The sequence below is a fragment of the Westerdykella ornata genome (assembly GCF_010094085.1).
Source record: "Westerdykella ornata strain CBS 379.55 unplaced genomic scaffold EI97scaffold_1, whole genome shotgun sequence".
NCBI lineage: Eukaryota > Fungi > Ascomycota > Dothideomycetes > Pleosporales > Sporormiaceae > Westerdykella > Westerdykella ornata.
In genome coordinates this window covers 1,246,817-1,269,157 of record NW_022986851.1, presented here as the reverse complement: position 1 = coordinate 1,269,157, position 22,341 = coordinate 1,246,817, and the positions used below count along the sequence as shown (strand labels likewise).

Below are 22,341 nucleotides of genomic sequence, written 5' to 3'. Positions count from 1 at the left end.
GGCTTAGTTACGCCCCGTTTAGCGTCCTTACGCCCCGCGGCATCTCACTATTCGGCTCGAAAGCCAACACTGGCATAGTGCCCCGCTGCGGAGTATGGCGGTGAGTGTTGCAACGACCGAAGGCGGTAGAGGTAGGAGCCGTAGCCCGTCTCATACGGGTGCGGATGGGCCGTTGACAACGGCTCCTAAACTTGTGCCGTTAGGGTACATAGGTACTGGACATATGAGATATGACGCTCGACACAGCGGTCCCGAATGCGAGCTGGATGATCCTGGGCTTTCAGACGCGTCGGTGCCTCACTAAGCTATCCACTGCATGTACAGGATATGTTGAGGGGAATGGGGGCCGTGTATTCGAGCGCGTCCAGTGACCAATCATACCGAATGGCGACCAAGGTTAGTCATCTCGACATGTTCGCCGTTTTCAAATGAATCGCATTGGGTATTGCATTGCCCTTACGCTTTCCGACTTTACCGCCGACTTCAGAGTAGCCGGCCAATTGCCTTCGGACGAAGCGAACTAGAGTCGCCCGGATTTAAGGTACCCTAGCTTATCAAGAATCAACCAGGCCAGTCGTCGTCCCATAGGCATGTTTCAGCATACCAACTGTGGTAAGTATGCTCGCAGGTCCTTAGTTCTAATGTCGTGTCCGATACAAGGCCGCGTTTTGAAGCTTGTGACGCGATTAGTGACATTCGCATGAGTTTGGATAGAATTGATATCTCCATGCGTCTTGTACCAAGACTCTGTATTACCGTAGGGTTATTATGAGCAATAATGGAGCCAAAGCTATCCAGGTGTGCATGATGCTGAAGTGGCATCATCAGCGATTCAACAAGCGGCCGCGAGACCGTCTCGTAGCCTCGCGCCCGTCGGTGTCCTAGTTCAAACCCTGGGAATAAGGGTCAACCTTCATGGCTAGTTGGCGCGTTGCCCAGATCGTTTGCGTTCTCTGGGGCTAAGCGGTCAGGGGACGCAACCCCAGGATGCCGTAAGCTGGGAAGTGCTAGCGAAACGGCCCCGGCGGTTATTCACTGCCCGCAGATACTTAAGTTCGGCTTCGCGAACGGTCGGTGAGACCGACAGGGTGCGGGCTTGACCCTGCGCATTCACAGACACCTAGTCTGCAGGGCTAGGGTAATCTGCTCAAGGTGACGTTACTGGGCCAAGGGCGCTTACCATAGATCTTTTCGTCAAAAAGAGTTTGTTGCTCCGCTCATTGCTGAATCACCGCAGATCAACTCTCATGTACACCAAGAAAAACCTCAAGGAAGTTTGCGGCCTCAAGATGTGTCACTAGGAAAGAGACCTTACAACAGAAATCTGACAAGGAGTCATTTACTCGAACGAATCTGTCTCTAGGACAGGTACTGCGTAATATGGATGCAGCAGGCATTACAGAGAAGCTTGGTTTAGCTTAAAGCCTTGGCCATCTACCCTAGGATATTGAAGTCAGCCTCGTCTTGCGAAACGATGTTTTTCCAACTGTCTGTCCAAACCTGCACTGAAACTTGCGTCTCCGTGCCCAACCAAGCCCGCGGAGGCTACATGCACAGTGGCCATCTATCACGTTCTTTCACGACCTCGACCAGATTCAAAATTCATTCACAACCTTGGAAGCAAATCACGCCATGCGTTCACACCCGCTGCTAACGACTATATTGTCTTTAGAGAAAAGCTTATCATTTCTCTAGGAGCCATATATCCAACCCCGTGACCTTCTACTGAGTCGGGTCGGATTTAGATTTGACGGCGTTAAACTTCGCGGAAACGGAGACTCACCATTTGAGACTTGGATATGTCTATGTGCGCAGACATCGGACCTCAAAGCCTTGTCCTGCAACGTCATCGTGCGCCCCACAACCTGGATCGGAAGGATTTCGTAACACCTTTGCCGCGATGACTCCGGGTTCGCGTTTTTGCGAAGTGCAAGCACTGTAGCTTGCTCATCATGCTTACTCTCCACAATCGCACCAGTCACAGCCCGTCTTACTTTTCAGTTGGAGGCCCAAGTGGCCTATTGTACGGGTTGCTAACGGTCATTATCCATGCTGGGCTCACGCGTAGGCGCTTACAGGTTTACAGCTGTGCAAAGGAGAATTTTATCGGCCATTACTTACCGATTTCTTACGGCTAGCCAAAGATTCAGGGAATATGATAAGACTAAGTCTGTCGTCCCATCAAACATATCCATTTTTGATTCCTCATGTGAAGTTATTTTCGCCATAGCACTTTACCACTTTCGATCAACCACTTTAATTCTCAAGCACTGCTTTGGTTGCAGTAGGTCTTGGATGTTATACTCGTAGTTTGGCGCAGAAGGGGTATCCAGAGTACGTGTAAGAGAATAGTGTAGTTGCTGAACCCATTTACTGTCCACTACGGATTTGAGCTCGTTACATACAGGAAGACCTCTAAGGTTGGAAACCCAGGTCGAATGAGAACTTTAAAGCTAAAGCATGTATTTGGTGGTTATAAAAGGTAAGATGACATAGGATAAGTCATTGGCAAGTCACAGTGATCCACCTCTCTTTGTCCCATGGATTCTGGCATCACCACTGCCCTTCTACACGGCAAGACTTATGGCTGAGGCACTTGCCCCTTAACAGTCGCCGCAAACACGTCATATTTTCGTCCATCTCCATGCTTAATCCTAGCCCCTCCATCCGCAACATCAACACCTATCCAGGAATCAGTGCCCCACGCATTGGCACCAAACAGCTTTCTATTGTATTTGTCTCAAAATGAGCTTTCCAACGGATAGATACCAATAGCAACTCTTGAGGTTCTTAGAATATCATCCTTCCCAACATCTATCGTACGAACGTTTCAACAAGGGGTCAACGTCGCTTCTCGCACGAGCACTGCATTGTGATCTAACACGACGCCCTATTACACCGCCATGGCGATGCTCGTATCCAAGCCCACTTTCCCATTAACAGGAAGCTTTGCAGTATGGTTGAGTGTCTACTCAAAAGCCCTAAATATGGTTCACTGGCAGTGCCCGCTGTAACCTCGAACTGAGGTGCCCAACGAACCGCGAAACCATGACACTCTACGAAACAGAGCTTGTAATCGTCGCGAGACTCACACATCGGTTTCGGCCGAATCAACATCACAACAAGATACCTTAGGGTGCCTCACATTTGCACGGCCCACTATGCAACCCTGGGAACACAGGGTCAGCGTTTACTCGCGGCCATGGCGCCCAGAACAATGCCGCCCATACCAAATGTTGTGAGTCAAGCCGACCAGCGGCTTTCTACCCCTTTAATCCACCTCGACATCATGCATTGCCCCTGAGACACCGCGAGATCACCTTGCTACTCCCTTTCCCGTCCCTCCGCCGTGCACCCGGCTCTACTGCCTCCAGTAACGCCCAGCGCCACCCTGCACTTCCCACCTCCCAAAGCACAACCCTACGACATCGCCACCCCCTTAAGCGGCCCACCCACATTGGCTACAGAAGGAGACATCCCAGGTCCTGCCCCAGCCGCAAGAAGGGCAGGGAATCTTCTCACAGCAGCCAACAACAATTCTACCGGGCGAGGGAGACGCAAGGTCATTGACAGCGAGGCGAGTCTGCTGGCTTGCCACGAGCGCGTTGGTGCTCTACGGGTTACAGTGTTTGCATGGAAGGGGCTCGGATGCGGTTCACTGCGTTGGAGGGACTCTGCCCCGGGGATTAGGGGTTGGAAGGTCTTTGCAGGAGGACTTCATGGTGTGTGGCATCTGTTTTCTTGCCACTGCTCTGTGCAGTGATGGTTTGCCAATCCTTGGGTGGCAGTTCTACATTATAGGGGATGTGATGCCGCTGTTAATCATAAGTGCACGTTACTCTCTTCCAGTCAGTTGAATTGTGTCACTGCTTCCATCACCCGCTGAAACCCGAGATAGGAGCCACAAGAGCGGCCCGAAGGAGTCACCCTTTTCTCATGCCTCTGTTATTCTTGACCCCTTGCCCAAAGGTGAACCGCAGCTATCGGAAGTAGGAGAACCAAATACTGATGCTTGTTTTAAATGGAAACTGAAAAACTCTCGCCAACTCTAGTAATGGAGTATTTTAAAGCCGGTGATACGCCAGGATTTCTGCATATCGGACTCTCTCTGGCAACGCGCTGAATCGGCGCGGCCAGCTTAGGGCCAATATACGTCGAGCGGCGTTGGGCTTGTGCAGCAAAAAATGTTCGTACTTGTAAAAGGGATGGCATGGAATCCTGTCTAAGCCGTTAGGCCGTACATACGGTCATTTCATACATTGTAACCTGGCACGCATTCGGACAGTTTCTGTCTTTCCAGGGTGCAAGCATGGGCGGACTGATGTAAAGGGAGCTCGTCAGAATATTGAGATATTCGAGATTACGTTCAAAGTACTCCTTACGCACCGACCCATTCCAGGATGATATACGCAACTGAAATCTGAAGAGACCAATTGTGTTATTGTTCAAGTGTTCATAAAGTCGAGAAATCCCACCAGTAAAGTCACCAGCGACCGACCAATCAACTCCCTACTCAATGATCTCAAGCTCGCTCGTCCTGTCCTTAGCAAAATCGTCCTTGTAATCGTCCCAAATCCGGAGCAGCTCCTTGATATACTCCGAATGAATTTGTGCAACATAAGCATCGTCAGGATGCCTTGACTGCACAACCTGAATCGGCTTTCCTACTACAATATTAATCGGTTTCCGGTATGGCAGCATACCAACATCGTAGTTGAAGACACCTCGAGCATGGAAAATGGGCATAGTGAATCCGAAGAGCTTCTTGACAGCAAGCTGAAACGCATGCAGGTATGGGTGCGAAGATGCGTCCACCTGCTGGTAGATATCGCTCTCGCCGAATGCGAGCACGGGCACAAGATCAGCGCCATTGGCAATGGCTCTTTTCACGAACCCTTTGCGGGAGAGGAGAAGGAGACGAATGGTTCCAGGCTTGGCTTCGAGTGCTTCACGAGCACCACCTACAACGATGGTAACTGCGCGGCCCATGCCTTCGCCGTTGACGCCTCCCTTTGACAGAATGTTATCGATGGATTGCCGAGAGACGGATCCAAGGCCCAGGTATAACGCATACTCCCGATAAAGGGGAGTCTTGAAGTTGGTGTCCAGCGTAAGCAGCGTGTTTGTTATGCCTGGGAAGAGCTGTGAGAAGCCGAGTGCTTCTGTTGCAAAGGCAGCGAAAGCACCATGTGAAATGATGCCATGAGGGTGATATCCGAACACGTATTTGCGTGTTGGCTCGAGTTCGTACGTCCGATGAAGACGGGCCGGGAAGTACGAAGCGAACAAAGACCATATACGGAGTCGCCGGATTCTCTCGCTACGATATGATAGTTCTCCTGATATTCCTGCATTCGAAAAAAGAACGAATATGACGTAAGGCAGCAGTATCGGCCAAAGGAGTGGTATACTGCAAAGAAAGAAGAAGATAGTCAGAAGACAGAAGGGCGTCAGAGTGTGAATCAAAACAGCGAGGGTTTGTAGACGGCGCTGAAGGGGAACATTGAGAGGGGCAAATCGTATCCTTGAACCGGTGAGCAAACTGCATTCCAAAAAACCAACAAGGAGGCGTACTTAGACTTCTGCCATCCCGCACCAGCTTGCTTCCCTGACATGAGGGTTGACGTGCGCCTCCTGGGAGCATCAGGGGTGCGAGTACTCTTCGCGTACTTTTCAGACACCTTTACGCTTGTCAAAGGCATTCCTGTCCCATTCTGATGCTTTTCAAAAATCTCAGACTCCAGCTGACCGCCGTGCTTGCGTCGGGGAGACCCTAGGGATTTGACGGATGACCTTCGCCTGTCAGGACTCCTAGGACTGTCGTCCTCTCCTCTCCCTTCATAGTGTTCTTTATCCTCGCTTGTCGGTATCGTTATTTTGCCGTTTGCTTGAATGGTCTGTACACTTTTTGCTCTGTCTGACTTCTTCATATCGACTGGCGCATCGACAATGTCTTCTTTGGCTGCTTCGGCGTATGACTTGGGAGGTAAATGTCGAGTTTTGCGTTCGTTCGGATCAGCGGGCTCAGGGTTCGGGTTTCGAATCTGTTCGTCTGGGCCTGGAGACAGAGCCTCTTCAGCAGCTTCGTCATACGATTTGGGTGCGAGATTGTGAGCCTTTCGCTCTTGTGGGGCAGCAGGCTCCGCAGGAAGCGCCATGTCTGACAGTACGGTTGCAGCACTGGACAAAGAAGAGAAGAATGAGGGGTCTTTCAGTCCTCAGAGGTCATATTTAAGATGTCGTTGGATGTTGCGTGGGTCCCAACAAAACCACCGAGGCTGGCTCTAGCCGGGGAATGACGTCGGTTCCTTATGTGCGATGCATGTGCTTGTGGCGCGTTGGCTAGAAAGGCCTTTCTCTTGAGATTTGCGAAGATAGTTTGACCTTCCGTTCTACGACGTAGAGGAAGAATGAGGTAGAAGAGGAGGGCATGAAAGGATGCCCTTAATTGTTGTGGAATGCACTTGAATCTCCAACGGCGCAGATGGATGCGATTGCTGTCAAGGGTCAAGATCAAGCTAAACCCGTTCAGGTATGAACGATTGTGGCCGTGGTCTGTGGCGCAGTTGGACCCCTTCCCTTGTTTCAAACCCACGATCGACAAACCATCTCAGTGCCGGATTACTCTAATTCGCCACTACTGAAGCATGTTCCGAGCTTCTGCCAAAGTTATCATGTTGTTGTTCTGCCACTCGCACCCACTGTGGGAGGAGTTTCGCTCGCCAGGGTGACTCAGTCATTGTTGTCAGCAAGACTTGTTCCGTCTGGTCACTTGCCACATATCACCGTTCATCTTGGATGCCAGTGCCTCCGTTTGCAGCCCAACAAAATCCGTGAACAAAATAGGTGCAGATGTCGTTTCAGATAACTCCAGGCCGCTCTTCTCGGGTGAAAAACTCACGGAAATCCACTGCTTCCTCTCTGGGGCTCCGACGTTCAACTTCTTCCCCTTCCTCTAGTCCGCGCGTTCGCAAAACCTCTTCGGCTTCAAGGCCTACCTTATCCCAGGGAAATACTGAAGAACTAGCACTGGACGATACCGGAGCTATTGTCTCACTCGCGGTAAATTTTCACTTTCGAGATGTCAGGGAGTGCGTACAACACATCCGAACTGCGATGTTTGAGGATATTCCAGAATCAGGGGCTGGGATGAATTCAACTCGAATAGCGGAGGTACTGAACTTCCGCAAAAATCTGCCTCCCATCGTTACGGTGGCCCATGTCGATGCACTGAGCAGATCGTCGACTAGGACAGAGCGGGAGATCAATGAGCTGGCGCAGGCTGGCGTTTTGAGGAGAGTGATCCTACCGCATCGCGGTGGAGGGGCAGCTGATATAGGAGACGGTTTGGCTCTTGTAGAGGAGTGGGACAAGTTAGTTCTGTCCCATCCTGATTTGGACGAGGGAGTGAAGTGTACGTCTTCTCATCATAGTCCACCTGCGTTTTGCTGAAATTCTCAAAGCCAAATATCTGTCACTAATCCACGGCAACCCAACATCAGCAACAATATCTGGAGACTCCTTCACCGCTCCCGAGCTGAAAACGCTTATGGCCTCTGGTTTTCTCACGACTCCTACTGGCGGCAGTTCTGTGTCTTCCCTCTTTGCATCACCAGGTGCAGGAACCCTCTCGGGACTTTCAACTGCGGGCTCGCGACATGCAGCAGGGTCGCTTGCTGCTGTTGGTGGTGCCCAAGCTGCTCATCATATATCCGGCGGCCGTCCCAGCTGGAAGCCCGGTTCCTCATTGTATACTTTCTCTCTGCCAAATACTGGTTCCCACATCAAGCTCGTCACCGATGCACGCAACCACTTCCTCTCTCTGCTCAAGAAGTCAAAATACAAACAAGCACCGCTGGATGTCCTGCGCGAGCGCTGGGACGGTGGCGTTCCAGGGTCGGATGAACAGACGCGTGCGAAGAGGGTTAGGGGAGAGTTCGCTGGCGTGCTACCTGGCCGTACGAAGAAATGGAAGCAGTTTTTCGGCATGAAGTTTGAGTGGATATTGGAAGAGTGCGTCGGCGCAGGACTAGTCGAGTGTTTCGAGACAGGAAGTGTCGGTTTGGGCGTTAGATTATTAGCTCGATAACTGTAATCGAAGCTCATTTTGACCCCCTTCCTGCATGACATGATGTGATATGATTTTGGCTCTAGATAAATAACTTCGCTGGTTTGCGGTCGTTAGGGAAAATCCACAGCCAAGTCTAAGCGGCAGTGGGGTAGAAAATGTGCGTGGACGATATATATTCTACTCTCGGTTTCAGTACAATGTTTGAACCACACCGTTCTTCCTCGTTCAACCTAGTAGGGCTCCGAAAGAGTAGCAATAAGCTGGATAGTATTCGCCGCAGAACCTCGCTATTAAAAGCGGAAGTTGTTCACTGACTATCCGCATGCTTGAGCATGCCAGCGGCCGCAATCCTCCAGACATACACTCGTAACATCCAAGAATTTACCATCCCCCGGTTTGTTGGGATGATAGGGTACAAGCCTCCATTTCGGAGTTGTACTGATATCCCTATTTCCGGGCCAGCAAAAGGGGACGTGAGCGATGAAAGAATGATACCCTATTTACAAAACCCCTTACCCCACGATATTTACAGCTACCCACAACGCGACCCTCTTCAGTATACGCTCAGAAGTTACGACCAGTTGGCGTGCTCAACAATCCAATTATCCTTCACAAGGCTTCTGGGGCTCTTCGGGTCCAGAATGATGTCCCTAGCGGTAGTGTTGCCCTTCCACTGCCAATTGAGGTATGCTACAGCTGCTTTGCCCTGCTTGCCACCGTTCGTAGCTGAGAAAGTGCCACCATGGCCAGTGTCAAGGTTAGCACGGAGCTTGGGCAGACCTGCGTTCAACAGCGCGTAGTCTTTGGCGGACTGCAGAATGCGTCAGATTGTTCTATTTGGCAATGATGAAGGGGTTATCTCACAGTGTTGTAACCCATATCGTTCTTCCCTCCGATGAAGTACGCAACAGGTACCTTGATCTCCTGGAGAAGATAGCGGCGGTCATCCTGAAAAATGGCGATGTTAAACAGCATGATTCTCTTGACGCGATCGTCGTGGTACGCCGTACTCATCGCCTCCAGACCACCGCAACTATGCCCCGCAGTGGTAATCTTAGTGAGATCGACGTTTCCATACTTGCTCGCTTTTCCAGCCATTGCCCAATCCAGGCTGTCTCTCATGTCCTGGACCTTGGATTGTGCGCTGGACGCACTGTTTGGTGTTCCGTCCGCGGCAATCATATATCCGTAGGACGCGATTTCGACAAGGAAATTCTGGTATTGGGCAGCATCCAGCGAGCATGCACCATTTCCCCAGGCGATAAAGGGGAGCGAGACGTTTGATGGTGGAGCGGTCTTGGGGGCAAAGATGGTGTGTCCAGGCAGCGTCGGGTCAGTGGTCATGTGTGCGGGATAGGGACCTGAGCCGGAAGTTTTCTGGCCGGTTCCTTTTGGAGCCTCACTGCCAGGTTGTGTTCCTACCCCACCCGGGGTGTACTTTGGAAGATCCGAGAGGGGAATGCAGAAGATACCACCAGCATAATCGCCGTCGCCCTTGGCCGGGAAGTTTCCAGGTGCCGGTGTAAAGGACTGAGGGCTGGGGAGCGCCTGGGCGTAATGCCACAGTAGAGGAGCAAAGGCAATAGAGGGGATTCTCATCTTGATAGCACTTGGGCAGCGCACGGGTTTGAAGAGAGTGAATCAGTTTTTGCCTGCGCCGCGGGTCTAACATTCTCTTTAAGCTTCGCCATATTTCAATTGCGCTTCATACATGAAGCAACTAGAGGTACGAAGTTATTTTGTTAAATGCCTCCTTTGGCCTAGAGGATAAGCGAGATCGCTCTAAGATGGGGTTTGTAAATGATGCGCATATATGGCTAAAGCGGTTATCCTAGTCAAACGGCCTCTCGGATACCAAATCGGTAGTTTCCTGACATTCGGGACTACCACCGGTATTATTCAACCCGTCTGTCATGACCAAATTACGTTGTGTTCTTCCCAGAATACTCACAATGAAGCTCTCCTACCTGTACATCATAACGATTTCCCACAGTTTCGGATACTCTCTGCGGAAAAAACTCGGTGTTGTGCCCTTGACTCCAGTATTTCAGTTAGTTTGTGACATAGATTCCAATATACATCCAATGCGTGTTAAAACACAGATATAAGCCAAACGCTGTGTTGCCCGCTGATAGAAAGGCCGATTTGATAATTGTATCACGAAATGTACTATAATTTCTTACCAAGTTAACCTTATAGACTTTGCAGGATAGAGCTAAGAATATTTATACTATCTGTATATCAGAGGATTTCTCGTTCAAGCAAGATTATTGAAGTTCCCTGGTTTGTCGTCCCCTCTTCTGTTTCTAGGACCTAGCGGTGGAAACAGAAATAGATCAGATATAAGCAATTGTAGATAGCACGCTGATTGTGCCTATAAGTTGCACAGTGATGTCGTTAATACGCTACTTGAAGGTCCTAAGATCGTACGCTGCGTAAGCGTGGATATAATGTTACCATTGAGCAGGATTGATATTGATGTGACACTTATGTAACCAATCAAGTATTCGACGCAGAAATATTCTTTTTCGATAGGAAGGAGTGTAATAATCTCTACATCCTTGAAGTGCAGTGCCTTGATAAGGGAGCGGGAAGGGACTGCAGAGTAGGGCGTCATCTGGTAGGGAGAAGGACGAAATTGAGGACCAAAGTAAAAAAATGGAAAGAAAGAAAAAAGAAAGGATTATTTGCCAACGCCCAAGATCGAAGCAACGAGCAAAAAGTGACGGTGAGGTCAGTGGGACCCAGAGAGCCAGGTCTAACTTCGTCCCAGAGAACGCCGGGCACTCCATTATTTATCCACTAGACCATCACTGTCTGATAAGGGGTTTGAAAAAGAAAAAATATATATACTACTGAATGGTGCTTTTACAGAATTGTTCAAGAAGGCATGCGAGCGCGCAACCGTACAGATCTTCACCTTCACCTTCACCACCTCCTCATTTCGGTATCGGTATATCAAACCTCCGTGGCAATCTTTGAGGGCCACTCCAATGCTATGCCTGCTTCTCAACTAACTCGTCACTGTTTCTCTATTCTGTTGCCGTGGTTCCTCCTAAGTTCACAGATATGGATTTTTCAGAGTCATTGGACGCAGAGACCCAACAGCAGATGTTTGATGCGTTCGCCAAGTGGGCTGACGACAATCTCGACGCTCAGGTTATGGATGGAAAGGTTCAAAATACGAAATCAGCGCAGCTTGCGATCGAGTCTCAGTAAGATGAAAAGGACGTGAGAAGCAGACAGTGAGCTTATTACGTTCAGGCGCGTACAATATTCAAAGGAGAACCATCGACAAGGAAACTTCATTATTCTAGAGTGTCGCGGAGCCAAGTTCAGATTGTATGCTCCACATGCCACGCAGACATCTTTGGCAGTGCGGAAGGCAGTAGATGCATATGACAAGGTTTGAAACAGCATCCACGGCCGCGCCATGTCACTTTCATAGTCGAACCAAACCGATTCATTCCAGGTGCTCCATTTTGATCCAGTCACACCTCCTTACATTGTCGACTGTATCGTGGAATTTTGGGTAGCAAATACACTTTCTATTCCCCAGAGGAAACAGGTGACTATGGCCTTTTGTCCGCCAACCGACGCGAACGATGCCGATGTCACGGATACAATGACGACATTGGATGTCATCTACAGGGTCTTTATGGCAAGCTTTCCTTTAGAAGATGAACTGCTTCGCAACGCCGCTTTGGCGATGATGCGCCATCAGGTTATCAGGAGATTTGTCAAACAAGAGGAATTGCTCAATACGCTAAATTTTCTCTATGAGTCGAGTTCGAATAATATAGTGCGGCATGCTCTATTGAAGCGCATCTTTCTTTCCTCTCTGATCCTCAGATCAGAAGAGTTCCTCACTGGAGATATGAAGGAACAGTTCGGCATATTACTTGGCAGGTGTGGCAGTCTGGCGCATGATTATGTCATGGGTCTCCAGTATAGGGTATACTTGTCAATGAGGTCTAAGATGAACAAGGACAAGGGGAAGAACGATAAGGATGAAGGAGGTGAAGGAGCGAAGGCCAAAGAAGCAAGAAAATAAGGCGGGGTTTTACAAAAGCCTACTATAGCATGTACGATTTAGGTCCCTTTTCACTGCCTGTTACAAACGATGAATATATATAATATCCAAATTACCATGTAGGCTACCGGCTTCAACAGTGCTTTAATATCAATACTCTAAGCCTGCGCGTGTAATTGCCAATAGAGGTCAAGAGTACGACGGACGAGGGAGAGAAGAATACGGACGACAAAGAAAAAGAGGAGCAGATAGAGAAAGCACGTAGCTATAAAGGCAGACTTAGAATATCCTACTATAATATATATGATGAAGTTCCTTTGCAAGGTCTGTTGCCAGACATTGCTGTAGGTAGTACTCAAAATGCCATGCTAGCTGCATGCTACTACGGCCATTGAAAATCGGACTCGTTGAAATACAATAGCCCAAACGCACTTTATCCAATGGGCGAGCTACCATGCCATGTAAGATTGAGTTCTCTGCGAGATAGAGATCCGTGATCTGCTTCAAGAGCCCGATGCCTACAATACGCGAAATACAACGCTACCCACATGTTTCTACCGTGCCTTAATATATCCCATCCAGAACTACATTGGTCTAAACGGACTCTAGCCAAGGGGTGAGATATTAGAGCATGTAAAAATGAATTTGTTGCGAGGTCCACTCATCGAGACCTGTGTAGATGATGCCCGAAATCCAACGCCCAAGTAGAGTGCTATCCACAAGCTTCTTCCGCGTGTGAATACCAACATTCGAACCTACAGTGCCTCAAACAGACACATTCCTTCTCTCCCTCGACCCCATTCCGACCCCTAGTCCCTACCCAAACTCCAATTCTTTAGTTGATCTCCTGCCTCCAGTGCGCAACACCCCTCTTCCCAAGCCTCTGGCCCCGGAGAGCCTGAGCAGCATCATCATTAGGTTGAGCATCACCGAATCCACACCCTCCATCCCTCTCCTGCGCCACGATAGGCCCAGCGCATTTCCCGCTGTTGAACCCACAGCAAGCAGATGCGCAGTCCGCATCGCTGGAGCAGGGACCCGTGATGAATTGCGTGCCTGCGCCATTGCCTGCCCCGTTCCCGCCATTGCCGTTGTTGCCTCCATTGTTGCCGTTTCCGATTCCGTTTGCGTTCATATTCAAATTCGCATTATTCGAGGCAGGAGGTGCAGCACCCTGTCCATTCCGGAACTGCTGCGCAGCCCGATCATTAGGCTGGGCGTCGCCGAAGCCGCAGCCTCCGTCACGCTCCTGAGCTATGACCGGTCCAGCGCACTTGCCGGAGTTGAAGCCGCAGCAGCCGGAAGCGCAGTCGGCGTCGGAGGTGCAGACGCCGGTGATGAATTGGGTTCCGAGGCCTTGGGCGGCGACGTAGAGGGAGAGGGAGAGGAGTGTGGCGAGCTTGAGGAGGGGTGCCATTTTGAGATGAGTATGTATGTATATAAAGAAAGTTGAATGATTGATAGAAGTCCAAGTTTAGGTAAAGTAGGCTGTAAGGGAGAGTCTGAATGGAAGGTTGGATATGTTAAAGGACCGGCCGTCTTCACCAGGAAGAATGAAGGATAGTTGAGGTGAAGAATGAAAAGAACCAAGTGAATCGAAGAGAAGGAGAGTGTGGGCTGTTTGTTTGCTGCTCGAATGGGTGGGCTATTATGAGTACTTATATATGCGAACCCCTACTCAGGGTGTAATTGCGGAGAGGCCCCTTTAGAGCGCGGACTACATCTTCGGGGGGATGCTAAGGGGGATCGAGACGCCAAACCTATTGTGAAGCAGATGCAACGCCTCCTCTGCACTTCTCTCCGATCTAGAAACGAGAGCTTGGCTCAGACAGGATTGGTAAATCGCCGTTTACAGTGTCTCGAAGAGGCGCTGGGTTGCATCGAGAAGCGGTATGTTGGCCGCGTATGGCAAGAGATGCACGTCATTGTTTGGCGCCGCGAATATTCTGAAATGGGGCAAAGAGCATGAGAAATTTTGTCTTAGTTTAGAAACGGGTAGACGCCTATTCAGAACATTATGCGTTTGGGTTTCTTGTGAGTGTCATGGGAGGTTTTCTAGTAGAGTTCACCGGAATATCAGTTTCGCCGTGAGCTCTGACCAATCACGAACCAGCATCCCCAAGACATTCACTCATCCACATCGATTAGGGACTTCCTCTTAATGCAATCCGGGTTTCCATACTGTTAGAGACTCAAGCGCCCTCCAATATCGCGGGTCCAACTTCCCTTCTCCAGCTGAGGTCGAATGTGGCGTTGTGCGCCGGCTCCGACTGTCTCGGTTTCAGCAACCCGCCAGCGCTTCCGGCACTGTCGGATCTCTGTATCAACCCTTCAGAAGAGGTTATTGAGACGTTCCGTTTCTCATGCAGAGTTCGGCGTTCACCAGCCTTCTCTCAGGATGGACTCTGGGTTAGGATGAGGTGGTTAAGTTTAGTTTCCCAATGTTGCAGCGCTTCTGAGCTCCCAGAGACACCGTTGCAATCTGTCAAACATGCGAATGCATATCAGTGTCGGCCAAGATGCTCAGTGGTGCGCGGCCTCAGTGGATAGTTATTGGCGCCTGTGGCAAGGTAGTAAATATTACATACACTTCCGTGCGAACATGTGGAGATGGGAATCGAAGACTAGATAAAGCCAGCGAATGGTCCTCTCCAATTGATTCCGAGTCTACACCGTCATTCCGAGTGTTAACAGGTGTCGAGACAAACATTCCAAGTCCGAAAGGGTAGAATTCACGTGATCCTCGACTCTTTTAAGAAAAGGTTCAATCGCATTCAATCATAAGGCGACAATCAATCCCACGCGAAACGCCTATCCGTAATGTTGGACCGGGTACACAATATACATGGATATCTCAGAGCTATTGCTTCTTCTGGGCAGTGGGACCCATCTCCTTGCTGAAAGCGAAATAGGAAACCTCTAGACCGGCGATTGCTTTCAAACCGACGCCAAGGATGAGAACGAGGGGTACCATTGCAGAAAAGGCCATAAAGAGACCAGGGGAAAAGTACTGGTATTTCTCGAAAAGGCCACCTTGGTTGACGTTGTCCGCTCGCCGGATGTAGGTTGTGTCTCGCTTCAACTCCATCTTTACTGCATCGCGGAATGGATCTTCCATTTCGTATACATGTTCACTGGAAAGGTTATGGGACTCGTCCAGGTCTCGAGGTGTCGTGGTGTAAATAACGGTATAGTCCTTGGAAGGAGCGAGTCGGGAGATGATATATTCTAGTTCCCCATCTAACCAGAATGTTAGCCTTAGCGACTAATGCTCTCTAATGGACTACTCGCCGTTCTTTCGTAGGACGCTGGTGAGATCAGTCGCTGACGGCGCCGCAAACGAGACCCTTATGACCCTTGGATCACTCTCATCTTCGCTAGCGTTGTCTGCCTGTTGGACTTTGGCGCCGCATTTGCTTTCTAGATAATGGGACAGCTCTCCCGTCTTCAGAACTCCTAAAACCTCCGTGGTGATGCTGCTTTTGATGACATCGTTCGATCCTGTGGTGTACGAGGCCAGTCGCGGCGCGTTTATGGAGTCATAGTCTGCGGCGGCGACACCATCCTGTTGGACAATAAAGTATGTTCTCGATGGGCATCCACTTAATAATAGCCTGATCTGGTCGTCGACTGCTTCCGCTCGAGCGATAGTAGGAACATTTCCGGTGCCGGTCAACCTGTAGCTGGTATTAGTTGATGGGTGGCCGACGAGGTGAGAGATCCAGCTTACTCGGAGGTGGAGAAAATAAACAGGGGAGACGTATCCCGGAACGCCAGCGCCGATGGAACCAGTGCCAAAGCAAGGACAGCTGCAGCTGTTTTGGCCATTGTAGTGGGTGCAAGTGAAGACGGCGGAGATCGTCGGGGACTGGCATTGCGGTCCCTTAGCTCTGGGCCATCTGATGGCCGCTCGCTCCCGACGTTTAGCCGGCGAACTATGACGCACCCACCCGCATCCGCAATTCACCAACAATATTTCCTCCACAAACTTGTGGACGACGGTTCGGGTGCCTTGTTCTGGCCCACAAGGTAAGCCCCAACTTGTACACTGCCGCTGTTCGCCTTCCGGGCTCGGTACGGGTTCCCATCTTCCATTTCTCGGCCCGTGGCGACCCTGAGTCATCTCTTCTGCATCTTTCCATTTCCTTGGCGCCTGGCCGTCCCATATATTTATTGTTGTTGCCACTTTCCCTCATTCTCTTGACAACGACAGCAACAACTTCCTCTCGTTTCATCCGTCTTTCTCTCTGGTTCTGCAGGTCGCACATTATTTGAGCCTGCCTTTTCTTCATCTCATACATTTGACGGCAGTTTCCCTGAGGCTGGCCTTCGCCAGCATGTCGGACGTAGCGACCGCCCAAGTGCCCACCGGGCCACTGAGCAACCCGCAACGACGGAGGAGACCGAGACGCCGAGTTAATGAACAAACTATCTCCTCCCAACCGAATGACTCGGCTCAGGACGTACAAGCCCCGCGAGGTGCACGACAGGGTCGGGGCAGAGGTCACAATCATGGGGGCGCAAGATCACAATCACTTAATCCGGAACGGGTCCAAGTAGCAGAAAGCCAGGCACAACGTGGAGCCAGAGGAGGTCGAGGGGGACTTCAGAGATCCCAGCGTGGGCGTGGATTGCGTGTTGGGCCTGGAGGACGCCAGTTCGGAGGGCAGTTGACGGATGGCACCCAACCCGCTTCAGGAACCTCAACGGGTTTGCAGCCCGATGCGCCGGAATTCCTGCCCGGACAGCCTGTTACTGTTCGTCAGCCGTCTCCGCCTTCAGCACGGAATCGGGAATCCCAAGCGCCCAAGTCCACTGCTCACGATATCGCCACGCGAACGCACGAAGACATCGACAATGAGCACTACGAATGCGCCATCTGCTACGACAAAGTGAAAAGGAAGTCGAAAGCCTGGTCCTGTAGGACCTGTTGGACAGTTTTCCATCTACACTGCATCAAGGCTTGGTCAACCAAGGAAGGAGCTGCTGCCGCGCGACAACAGGCCCAGAATGGCGAGCTGCCACCCCCGCGACAGTGGCGTTGCCCCGGGTGTAATCTTCCCAAGGACGTGTTACCCGAGAGCTTTAATTGCTGGTGCGAGAAAGAGAGAGATCCTCGTCCTTTGCCCGGACTTCCTCCATTCTCGTGCGGCCAATCCTGCTCGCGGCCTCGTATCCTGCCGAAGAAGTGTCCGCACCCATGCCCTTCGATCTGCCATGCTGGCCCCTGTCCGCCCTGCACTCAAATGGGCCCTACCCAGTACTGTTTCTGCGGGAAACACTCTACGACTAGGAGGTGTGTCGACACCGATTACGAAAATGGTTGGAGCTGTGGCGATGTTTGTGGCGAGCTCATGCCTTGTGGAGAGCATCACTGCTCCCGACCTTGTCACGAAGGGCTATGCGGCGCCTGTGAGGTTCGAATTCCTGCTCGCTGCTACTGTGGCCAGGTGCAAAAAGACATTCTGTGCTGCGATCGAGGGGATGAGCTCGAGAGTAGCCTGTCTCACATTGCAGCAGATGGAACAGTGGCTGTCGAGCATTGGACAGGTTTGTTCGAATGCCCCAATACTTGTGGTCGCGCATTCGATTGTGGGAAGCATCGCTGTGAAAAGTCATGCCACCAGCAAGAGCCTCAACCGTCCCACTGCCCTCGTTCTCCAGATATTGTCTCGCACTGTCCCTGCGGCAAGACACCCCTTACCGAGATATCCGATAAGACGCGCCAGAATTGCGAGGACCCTATCCCCAACTGCTCAAAGCCTTGTAGGAAGGTGCTCCGCTGTGGGCATGAATGCCAAAAGGCCTGCCATCAAGGAGAATGTCCGCCCTGTCTGCAGAAGATCTCCATTGCCTGCAGGTGTGGACGCACCACGTCTACCTCTATTTGTCATCAGGGCGTGGAAGAGCCTCCGCAGTGTATGCGAGTGTGTCGAGTATCTTTGAACTGCGGAAGGCATGAGTGTGGAGAGCGATGCTGCCCAGGTGAACGTAAAGCTGCTGAACGACAAGCGAACCGACGGAAGCCCAGGCCGCTTGATTCTGCGCCACGGAGACTGGAGGATTCATACGAGGCAGAGCATATATGTACCAGAACCTGTGGCCGCCCATTGAAGTGCGGGAATCCGGATCACCGTTGTCAAGAACTTTGCCATAAGGGTGCTTGCGGGACGTGCCGAGAGGCGATCTTCGATGAAATCAGCTGTCATTGCGGTCGCACCGTACTCCAACCTCCATTGCCATGCGGCACCAAGCCACCTCTCTGTCGGTATAACTGCGAACGTCCGAAAGCATGTGGGCATCCGCAGGTTGCGCACATCTGTCATCTGGATGATGAAGATTGTCCCAAATGTCCTTTTTTGACCACAAGGACGTGCCTCTGCGGGAAGAACGCAATGAAAAACCAACCTTGCTGGCTGACTGATGTCCGTTGTGGACAGGTGTGCGGACGCAGGCTCAAATGCGGTGCTCATACCTGTCAGAAGCAATGCCATCGTCCTGGAGAGTGTGAAGAACCATGTACGCAGGTGTGCGGCAAAGAACTAACGACCTGTGGCCATCCATGTGCCGCTCTTTGCCACTCTCCGTTCCCATGCAAGGAGGACAAGCCTTGTCAACATAAGATTCTCGTCACGTGCGAATGCCAGCGTATCAAACAGGAGTCGAAATGCAACGCATCGAAGACCAGCGACGGAAATTTGAAGAAGACACTCAAGTGTGATGACGAGTGTGCACGGCTGGAACGCAATCGCAAACTAGCCCTGGCACTCAATGTCGATCCGGCAATGCGGCAAGACGACTACATTCCTTACTCTGCCGACACGTTGAGGATGTACATGGAGAACTCCACCTGGGCCGCCGCGCAAGAGAAGGTGTTGAGGCTCTTTGCCGCGAACCCAGACGAAAAACGGTTACGTTTCAAGCCGATGCCTGCACATCAGCGAGCGTTTTTGCATTCCATCGCAGAGGACTTTGGCTTTGACTCCGAGAGCATGGACCCCGAACCGCATCGACATGTTGCAATATTCAAGACACCCCGATTCGTAATGGCCCCGATGAAGACGCTGGCCGAATGCGCTCGGATCCGGCAGGTGCAGCGGGTTAGTACCCCAGCTGCCGCTCCCACTCCTCCGTCTCGTCCCAAACCGAGCTCGGGCGATCCATATAACGCCTTTGTCATCACGAATCCCCGCTTCGCGTTGACGATCGATGAGGTTAGCGCTGTCGTAAAGAGTGCTCTACCGAAGACGAAATACCCCATAGAGCTGGAGATTCACTTTTTGCCAAGCGAAGAGGTCACCCTCCAACCACCCCTTATGACCAGAGCCAATGTCCTGGAGCAAGATCTCCAAACCAGATTGGAGGCTATCAAGCCTGTACTGGCTCAAGCGGTTGCCTCGCAACAGCTGGGTAAGCTCCAACTGGCGCGAGTGGATGCCTCATTGAACGTCCTGCGAAGGGAAACCGACGCCAGTCCTGGTGCAGGATGGAGTCAGGTTGCTGCTGCCAGGCGAGTAGCTCCGAGGAGAGTGGAAGAGGTCGCTCCTCTGGGAAGTAAGGGAGGATTTGCCGTCTTGAGCCTGAGCAGCACGAAGAAGAAGAAGAAGGAGAAGGAGAAGCAGTTGGCCGAGGTGGCAGATGATTGGGAGGCTGCCGAGATGGAGGAGGAGGAGAAGGAAAGGGCCAGTGGCGCCAGCAGCGAGGCCAGTAGTGCTAGGCCTTCGCTGGATGGTGCCGGGGATATTGAGGTGGCTACTAAGCCTGGAGAGCTGCGATGGGAGGATGAAGTGGTTTAGGCATAGACACTGTGAGATCGGTTAGCGTGAGAAGTTTGACTGATGGTAAAGGCAGTAGTTTGAGTAATGCATAGAACAGGTATATACCCACTTCATAGACTCGTAATGATGAAACCAGAGGTCATTGTCCTTTGGAGGGATTTTCATATTTAAGACTTGAGAGTCCAGTGACCCATGTGTGTTCCTATGCCATAAAGATATACCACTGCAGATCCAAGGTACGCTTTCCTCATTGCATCCGCGTAGGCCGTTGTCCTTTGATAGTGCTTCCTGCACACACACATACCCAATCAACACCAAAACGACGCATCATCTATACAACACTACTCATCCTGCCATATCAAAAATAAGTTGACAGAGCAAAAGAGAATAAATAATTAACTCCCCCGGGTGGGCTCGAACCACCAGCCTCCTGATTTTTGAGATCCGAAATAACGTCGAATTTAAGTCGAATAACAGTCAGACGCGCTAGCCAATTGCGCCACGGAGGATGTCAAAAGTGATTTGATGAAAAGTATCTGCCAATTGAGCACTTATAAGTGTGTTAACTGTCTGTAGAACGATGGAGTTGAAAAAGGGCGAGGTTTGAAGATGCCAAAATGAAAACGAGGGGGGTGGGGCCTACGTGGGTAGTGGGTATGGCGCTCGGGAAATTGATGAACTGGTGGAGCAGGCGGACAGGGGTCTGGAGGTCCGTCTTAGCCCTTTGGCTCATTGAACTGTTGAAAGGAAAATTGTTAGAAGCAAAAGATAGATATACAGCGTCTAGCGAAGGTCAGCTTGTATCCAACATAGAGTAATTTATCGTTCTGCGGGTAACTGAAGCTGATATTCTCAGTGTCTGTTCCCCGCTCAACCCTTCACGTTGCCCATGTGTTCTTCCTGGTTTTATATGAGAACCCCTGGTGCATTGTGCTGAGTCCCCTTGGAGCCTACAAACGGGCTTTATACGCGGCCATGGATGTGATATCCTTGATCTCCGCATCGGTTGCGCCATCAACCCCTCCTGCTCTGTGATGCCTAGCTCCTCGAAGCAGGAATCGGACGTACTGCATGTTCCCAGAAGAATTTTCAGCCTCATTCCAGATAGATCTCTTGTCCTTGGGTGCATTATTCGAGCATGATGCCACTTGGGCAGTACTGGCGCCAGAGTCCCCGGTGCGCTGTGCTCGAGGGAGGGAGGTAGCAGTGTCGAACGCTATCATAGCTCACAGGCTCGGTCTCGCAGAGGTAGATCCTCTAGCCAGTCGCCTCATATACTGAGCTCAGCTTTCCTCTTCTCAATCAACTTGGCCGACCTCTGCCGCCGTTCATCTCGAAGGTTCACAAAAACCTTCGTGACCGTTAGCATCAAAATACCCCATCCATTCCAACGCAGGGGACAACATACCCAAAACCAGATACCCAGCTCAAGAAAGCCCCATGTGAATATGATGCTGTTCTTCATATTGTCCCCTGAATTGAACGTGTACTGGCGACCTTTGCTCGCAAACATGCCGCCTTCCTTGAACATATAGGTATACCCGGTGACCGCAAACAGGAAGGTAAGACGAACAGGCGTCTGCGTGCCCCAGAACCGTTCGCACATTTCGTCGGGGAGAGATAGCGCTGTCAGGTCAGAGAGACCGAGAAAGGCGAACAGGACACCGATGAAGGCGGTTACGGAGGACGGTTTGCTGAATTCTCGTGGTGTAGGCTGTTGGTGGTGAGCGAGGTGGCATATAGTTCTATTATAGGTAGACATACCAGCTGCATAGATTCAGCCATCACATAAACGAGGCTCTGGTCGGCAATCAATTTGGGATTCTTGATGAAGAGCACCGCGAGCGTTAAATGGAATAAGGAGATGGTGCGGATAAGGGTGTACGCAGAGATAATCGCCATTGTTACGATCCCTGGGCCGGAGGTGCTATCTCAATTCAGTTCAAGAGAAGGCTGGATGTTTACAGTCGTCCGAGGTGACGTTCACCTTAAACCATTGGATGTGCCCTGCCAAGTCCAGCTTTGTCATGCATGGTCTGGCCAATCATATCCGACGAACTTCAACCTCATGCAATCCACCATTCGTCTGACATTGTCCTCCTCCTTTCTGATTATCAGCGAGCGTCATGGTTGGAATGGATCAACCTAAACAGGGTGAGAAGGTCCCTTCGAGGGCGCCTAGCTTGTCCATATCCCCTGATTTGGAGCGTCCCCGACGCAGTCGCGTTTTCTATGCGTGCGGTTACACAACCATATTCTTGCTGTCCATCTTCTTCATTTTGACTCGTTTTGATGTTCGTTTGTCCACAAAATGCCCTGGAAGGTTTTCCGGTAGCCAGCGGCTGTCCACGCTTACCCTCGAAGAAAGGGCGAGCAGAGTTCTCCGTGACAATCCTCTCATAGGTGTGTATTGTAGCGACTGGTAACGAAAGGTGCTCATATCCCGTAGATGGACATAA

The 22,341-nt window shown here is 51.0% G+C and overlaps 8 protein-coding genes and 1 non-coding gene across 9 annotated transcripts; 3 read left to right on the top strand and 6 right to left on the bottom strand.

The window, feature by feature from the left end:
* Positions 1 to 4,210: 4,210 nt before the first annotated feature.
* On the bottom strand, positions 4,211 to 6,454 carry EI97DRAFT_463456 (diacylglycerol O-acyltransferas-like protein 2B). The gene is made up of 2 exons (XM_033801359.1): positions 5,575 to 6,454; positions 4,211 to 5,524 (listed from the first exon to the last, which is right to left on the bottom strand). Exons 1-2 carry the CDS (start codon positions 6,156 to 6,158, stop codon positions 4,510 to 4,512), a joined length of 1,599 nt encoding a protein of 532 aa, XP_033658598.1. The 5' UTR covers positions 6,159 to 6,454; the 3' UTR covers positions 4,211 to 4,509.
* A 149-nt stretch (positions 6,455 to 6,603) lies between these two features.
* On the top strand, positions 6,604 to 8,221 carry EI97DRAFT_409556 (uncharacterized protein). The gene is made up of 2 exons (XM_033796671.1): positions 6,604 to 7,414; positions 7,464 to 8,221. Exons 1-2 carry the CDS (start codon positions 6,853 to 6,855, stop codon positions 8,087 to 8,089), a joined length of 1,188 nt encoding a protein of 395 aa, XP_033658597.1. The 5' UTR covers positions 6,604 to 6,852; the 3' UTR covers positions 8,090 to 8,221.
* Positions 8,222 to 8,642: 421 nt separating this feature from the next.
* Positions 8,643 to 9,762, bottom strand: EI97DRAFT_447151 (uncharacterized protein; the record flags this gene model as incomplete). The annotated part of the gene is made up of 3 exons (XM_033800075.1): positions 8,643 to 8,882; positions 8,936 to 9,601; positions 9,742 to 9,762. The coding sequence occupies 3 exons, from the start codon at positions 9,760 to 9,762 to the stop codon at positions 8,643 to 8,645; spliced, it is 927 nt and encodes a 308-aa protein (XP_033658596.1).
* A 1,378-nt stretch (positions 9,763 to 11,140) lies between these two features.
* EI97DRAFT_438462 (uncharacterized protein) lies at positions 11,141 to 12,125 on the top strand (the record flags this gene model as incomplete). Its single annotated transcript, XM_033799497.1, has 3 exons — positions 11,141 to 11,286; positions 11,389 to 11,413; positions 11,544 to 12,125. 3 exons carry the CDS (start codon positions 11,141 to 11,143, stop codon positions 12,123 to 12,125), a joined length of 753 nt encoding a protein of 250 aa, XP_033658595.1.
* Positions 12,126 to 12,643: 518 nt separating this feature from the next.
* On the bottom strand, positions 12,644 to 13,771 carry EI97DRAFT_429140 (uncharacterized protein). Its single transcript, XM_033797375.1, has one exon. It carries the CDS (start codon positions 13,519 to 13,521, stop codon positions 12,940 to 12,942), a length of 582 nt encoding a protein of 193 aa, XP_033658594.1. The 5' UTR covers positions 13,522 to 13,771; the 3' UTR covers positions 12,644 to 12,939.
* A 1,127-nt stretch (positions 13,772 to 14,898) lies between these two features.
* Positions 14,899 to 15,968, bottom strand: EI97DRAFT_19353 (BIG1-domain-containing protein). The gene is made up of 3 exons (XM_033793622.1): positions 15,835 to 15,968; positions 15,396 to 15,781; positions 14,899 to 15,344 (listed from the first exon to the last, which is right to left on the bottom strand). The coding sequence occupies exons 1-3, from the start codon at positions 15,930 to 15,932 to the stop codon at positions 14,965 to 14,967; spliced, it is 864 nt and encodes a 287-aa protein (XP_033658593.1). The 5' UTR covers positions 15,933 to 15,968; the 3' UTR covers positions 14,899 to 14,964.
* A 366-nt stretch (positions 15,969 to 16,334) lies between these two features.
* EI97DRAFT_19322 (uncharacterized protein) lies at positions 16,335 to 20,050 on the top strand. The gene has a single exon (XM_033793620.1). It carries the CDS (start codon positions 16,442 to 16,444, stop codon positions 19,898 to 19,900), a length of 3,459 nt encoding a protein of 1,152 aa, XP_033658592.1. The 5' UTR covers positions 16,335 to 16,441; the 3' UTR covers positions 19,901 to 20,050.
* Positions 20,051 to 20,281: 231 nt separating this feature from the next.
* Positions 20,282 to 20,391, bottom strand: EI97DRAFT_t4. The gene has a single exon. It is a non-coding gene; the product is annotated as a tRNA-Asn (tRNA).
* Positions 20,392 to 21,152: 761 nt separating this feature from the next.
* On the bottom strand, positions 21,153 to 21,784 carry EI97DRAFT_368339 (uncharacterized protein; the record flags this gene model as incomplete). The annotated part of the gene is made up of 3 exons (XM_033795131.1): positions 21,153 to 21,233; positions 21,291 to 21,596; positions 21,647 to 21,784. The coding sequence occupies 3 exons, from the start codon at positions 21,782 to 21,784 to the stop codon at positions 21,153 to 21,155; spliced, it is 525 nt and encodes a 174-aa protein (XP_033658591.1).
* Positions 21,785 to 22,341: the final 557 nt, after the last annotated feature.

Bases quoted from the DNA above. Each gene is read 5' to 3' on its own strand.
- EI97DRAFT_19353 (XM_033793622.1), bottom strand. From the start codon at position 15,932: ATGGCCAAAACAGCTGCAGCTGTCCTTGCTTTGGCACTGGTTCCATCG. The intron at 15,782-15,834 runs GTAAGCTGGATC...TACCAGCTACAG, and splicing joins TTTATTTTCTCCACCTCCGA to GTTGACCGGCACCGGAAATG. The intron at 15,345-15,395 runs GCGAGTAGTCCA...CATTCTGGTTAG, and splicing joins CAGCGTCCTACGAAAGAACG to ATGGGGAACTAGAATATATC.
- EI97DRAFT_409556 (XM_033796671.1), top strand. From the start codon at position 6,853: ATGTCGTTTCAGATAACTCCAGGCCGCTCTTCTCGGGTGAAAAACTCA. The intron at 7,415-7,463 runs GTACGTCTTCTC...AAATTCTCAAAG, and splicing joins TTTGGACGAGGGAGTGAAGT to CCAAATATCTGTCACTAATC.
- EI97DRAFT_19322 (XM_033793620.1), top strand. From the start codon at position 16,442: ATGTCGGACGTAGCGACCGCCCAAGTGCCCACCGGGCCACTGAGCAAC.
- EI97DRAFT_429140 (XM_033797375.1), bottom strand. From the start codon at position 13,521: ATGGCACCCCTCCTCAAGCTCGCCACACTCCTCTCCCTCTCCCTCTAC.
- EI97DRAFT_463456 (XM_033801359.1), bottom strand. From the start codon at position 6,158: ATGGCGCTTCCTGCGGAGCCTGCTGCCCCACAAGAGCGAAAGGCTCAC. The intron at 5,525-5,574 runs GTACGCCTCCTT...CACCGGTTCAAG, and splicing joins GCGGGATGGCAGAAGTCTAA to GATACGATTTGCCCCTCTCA.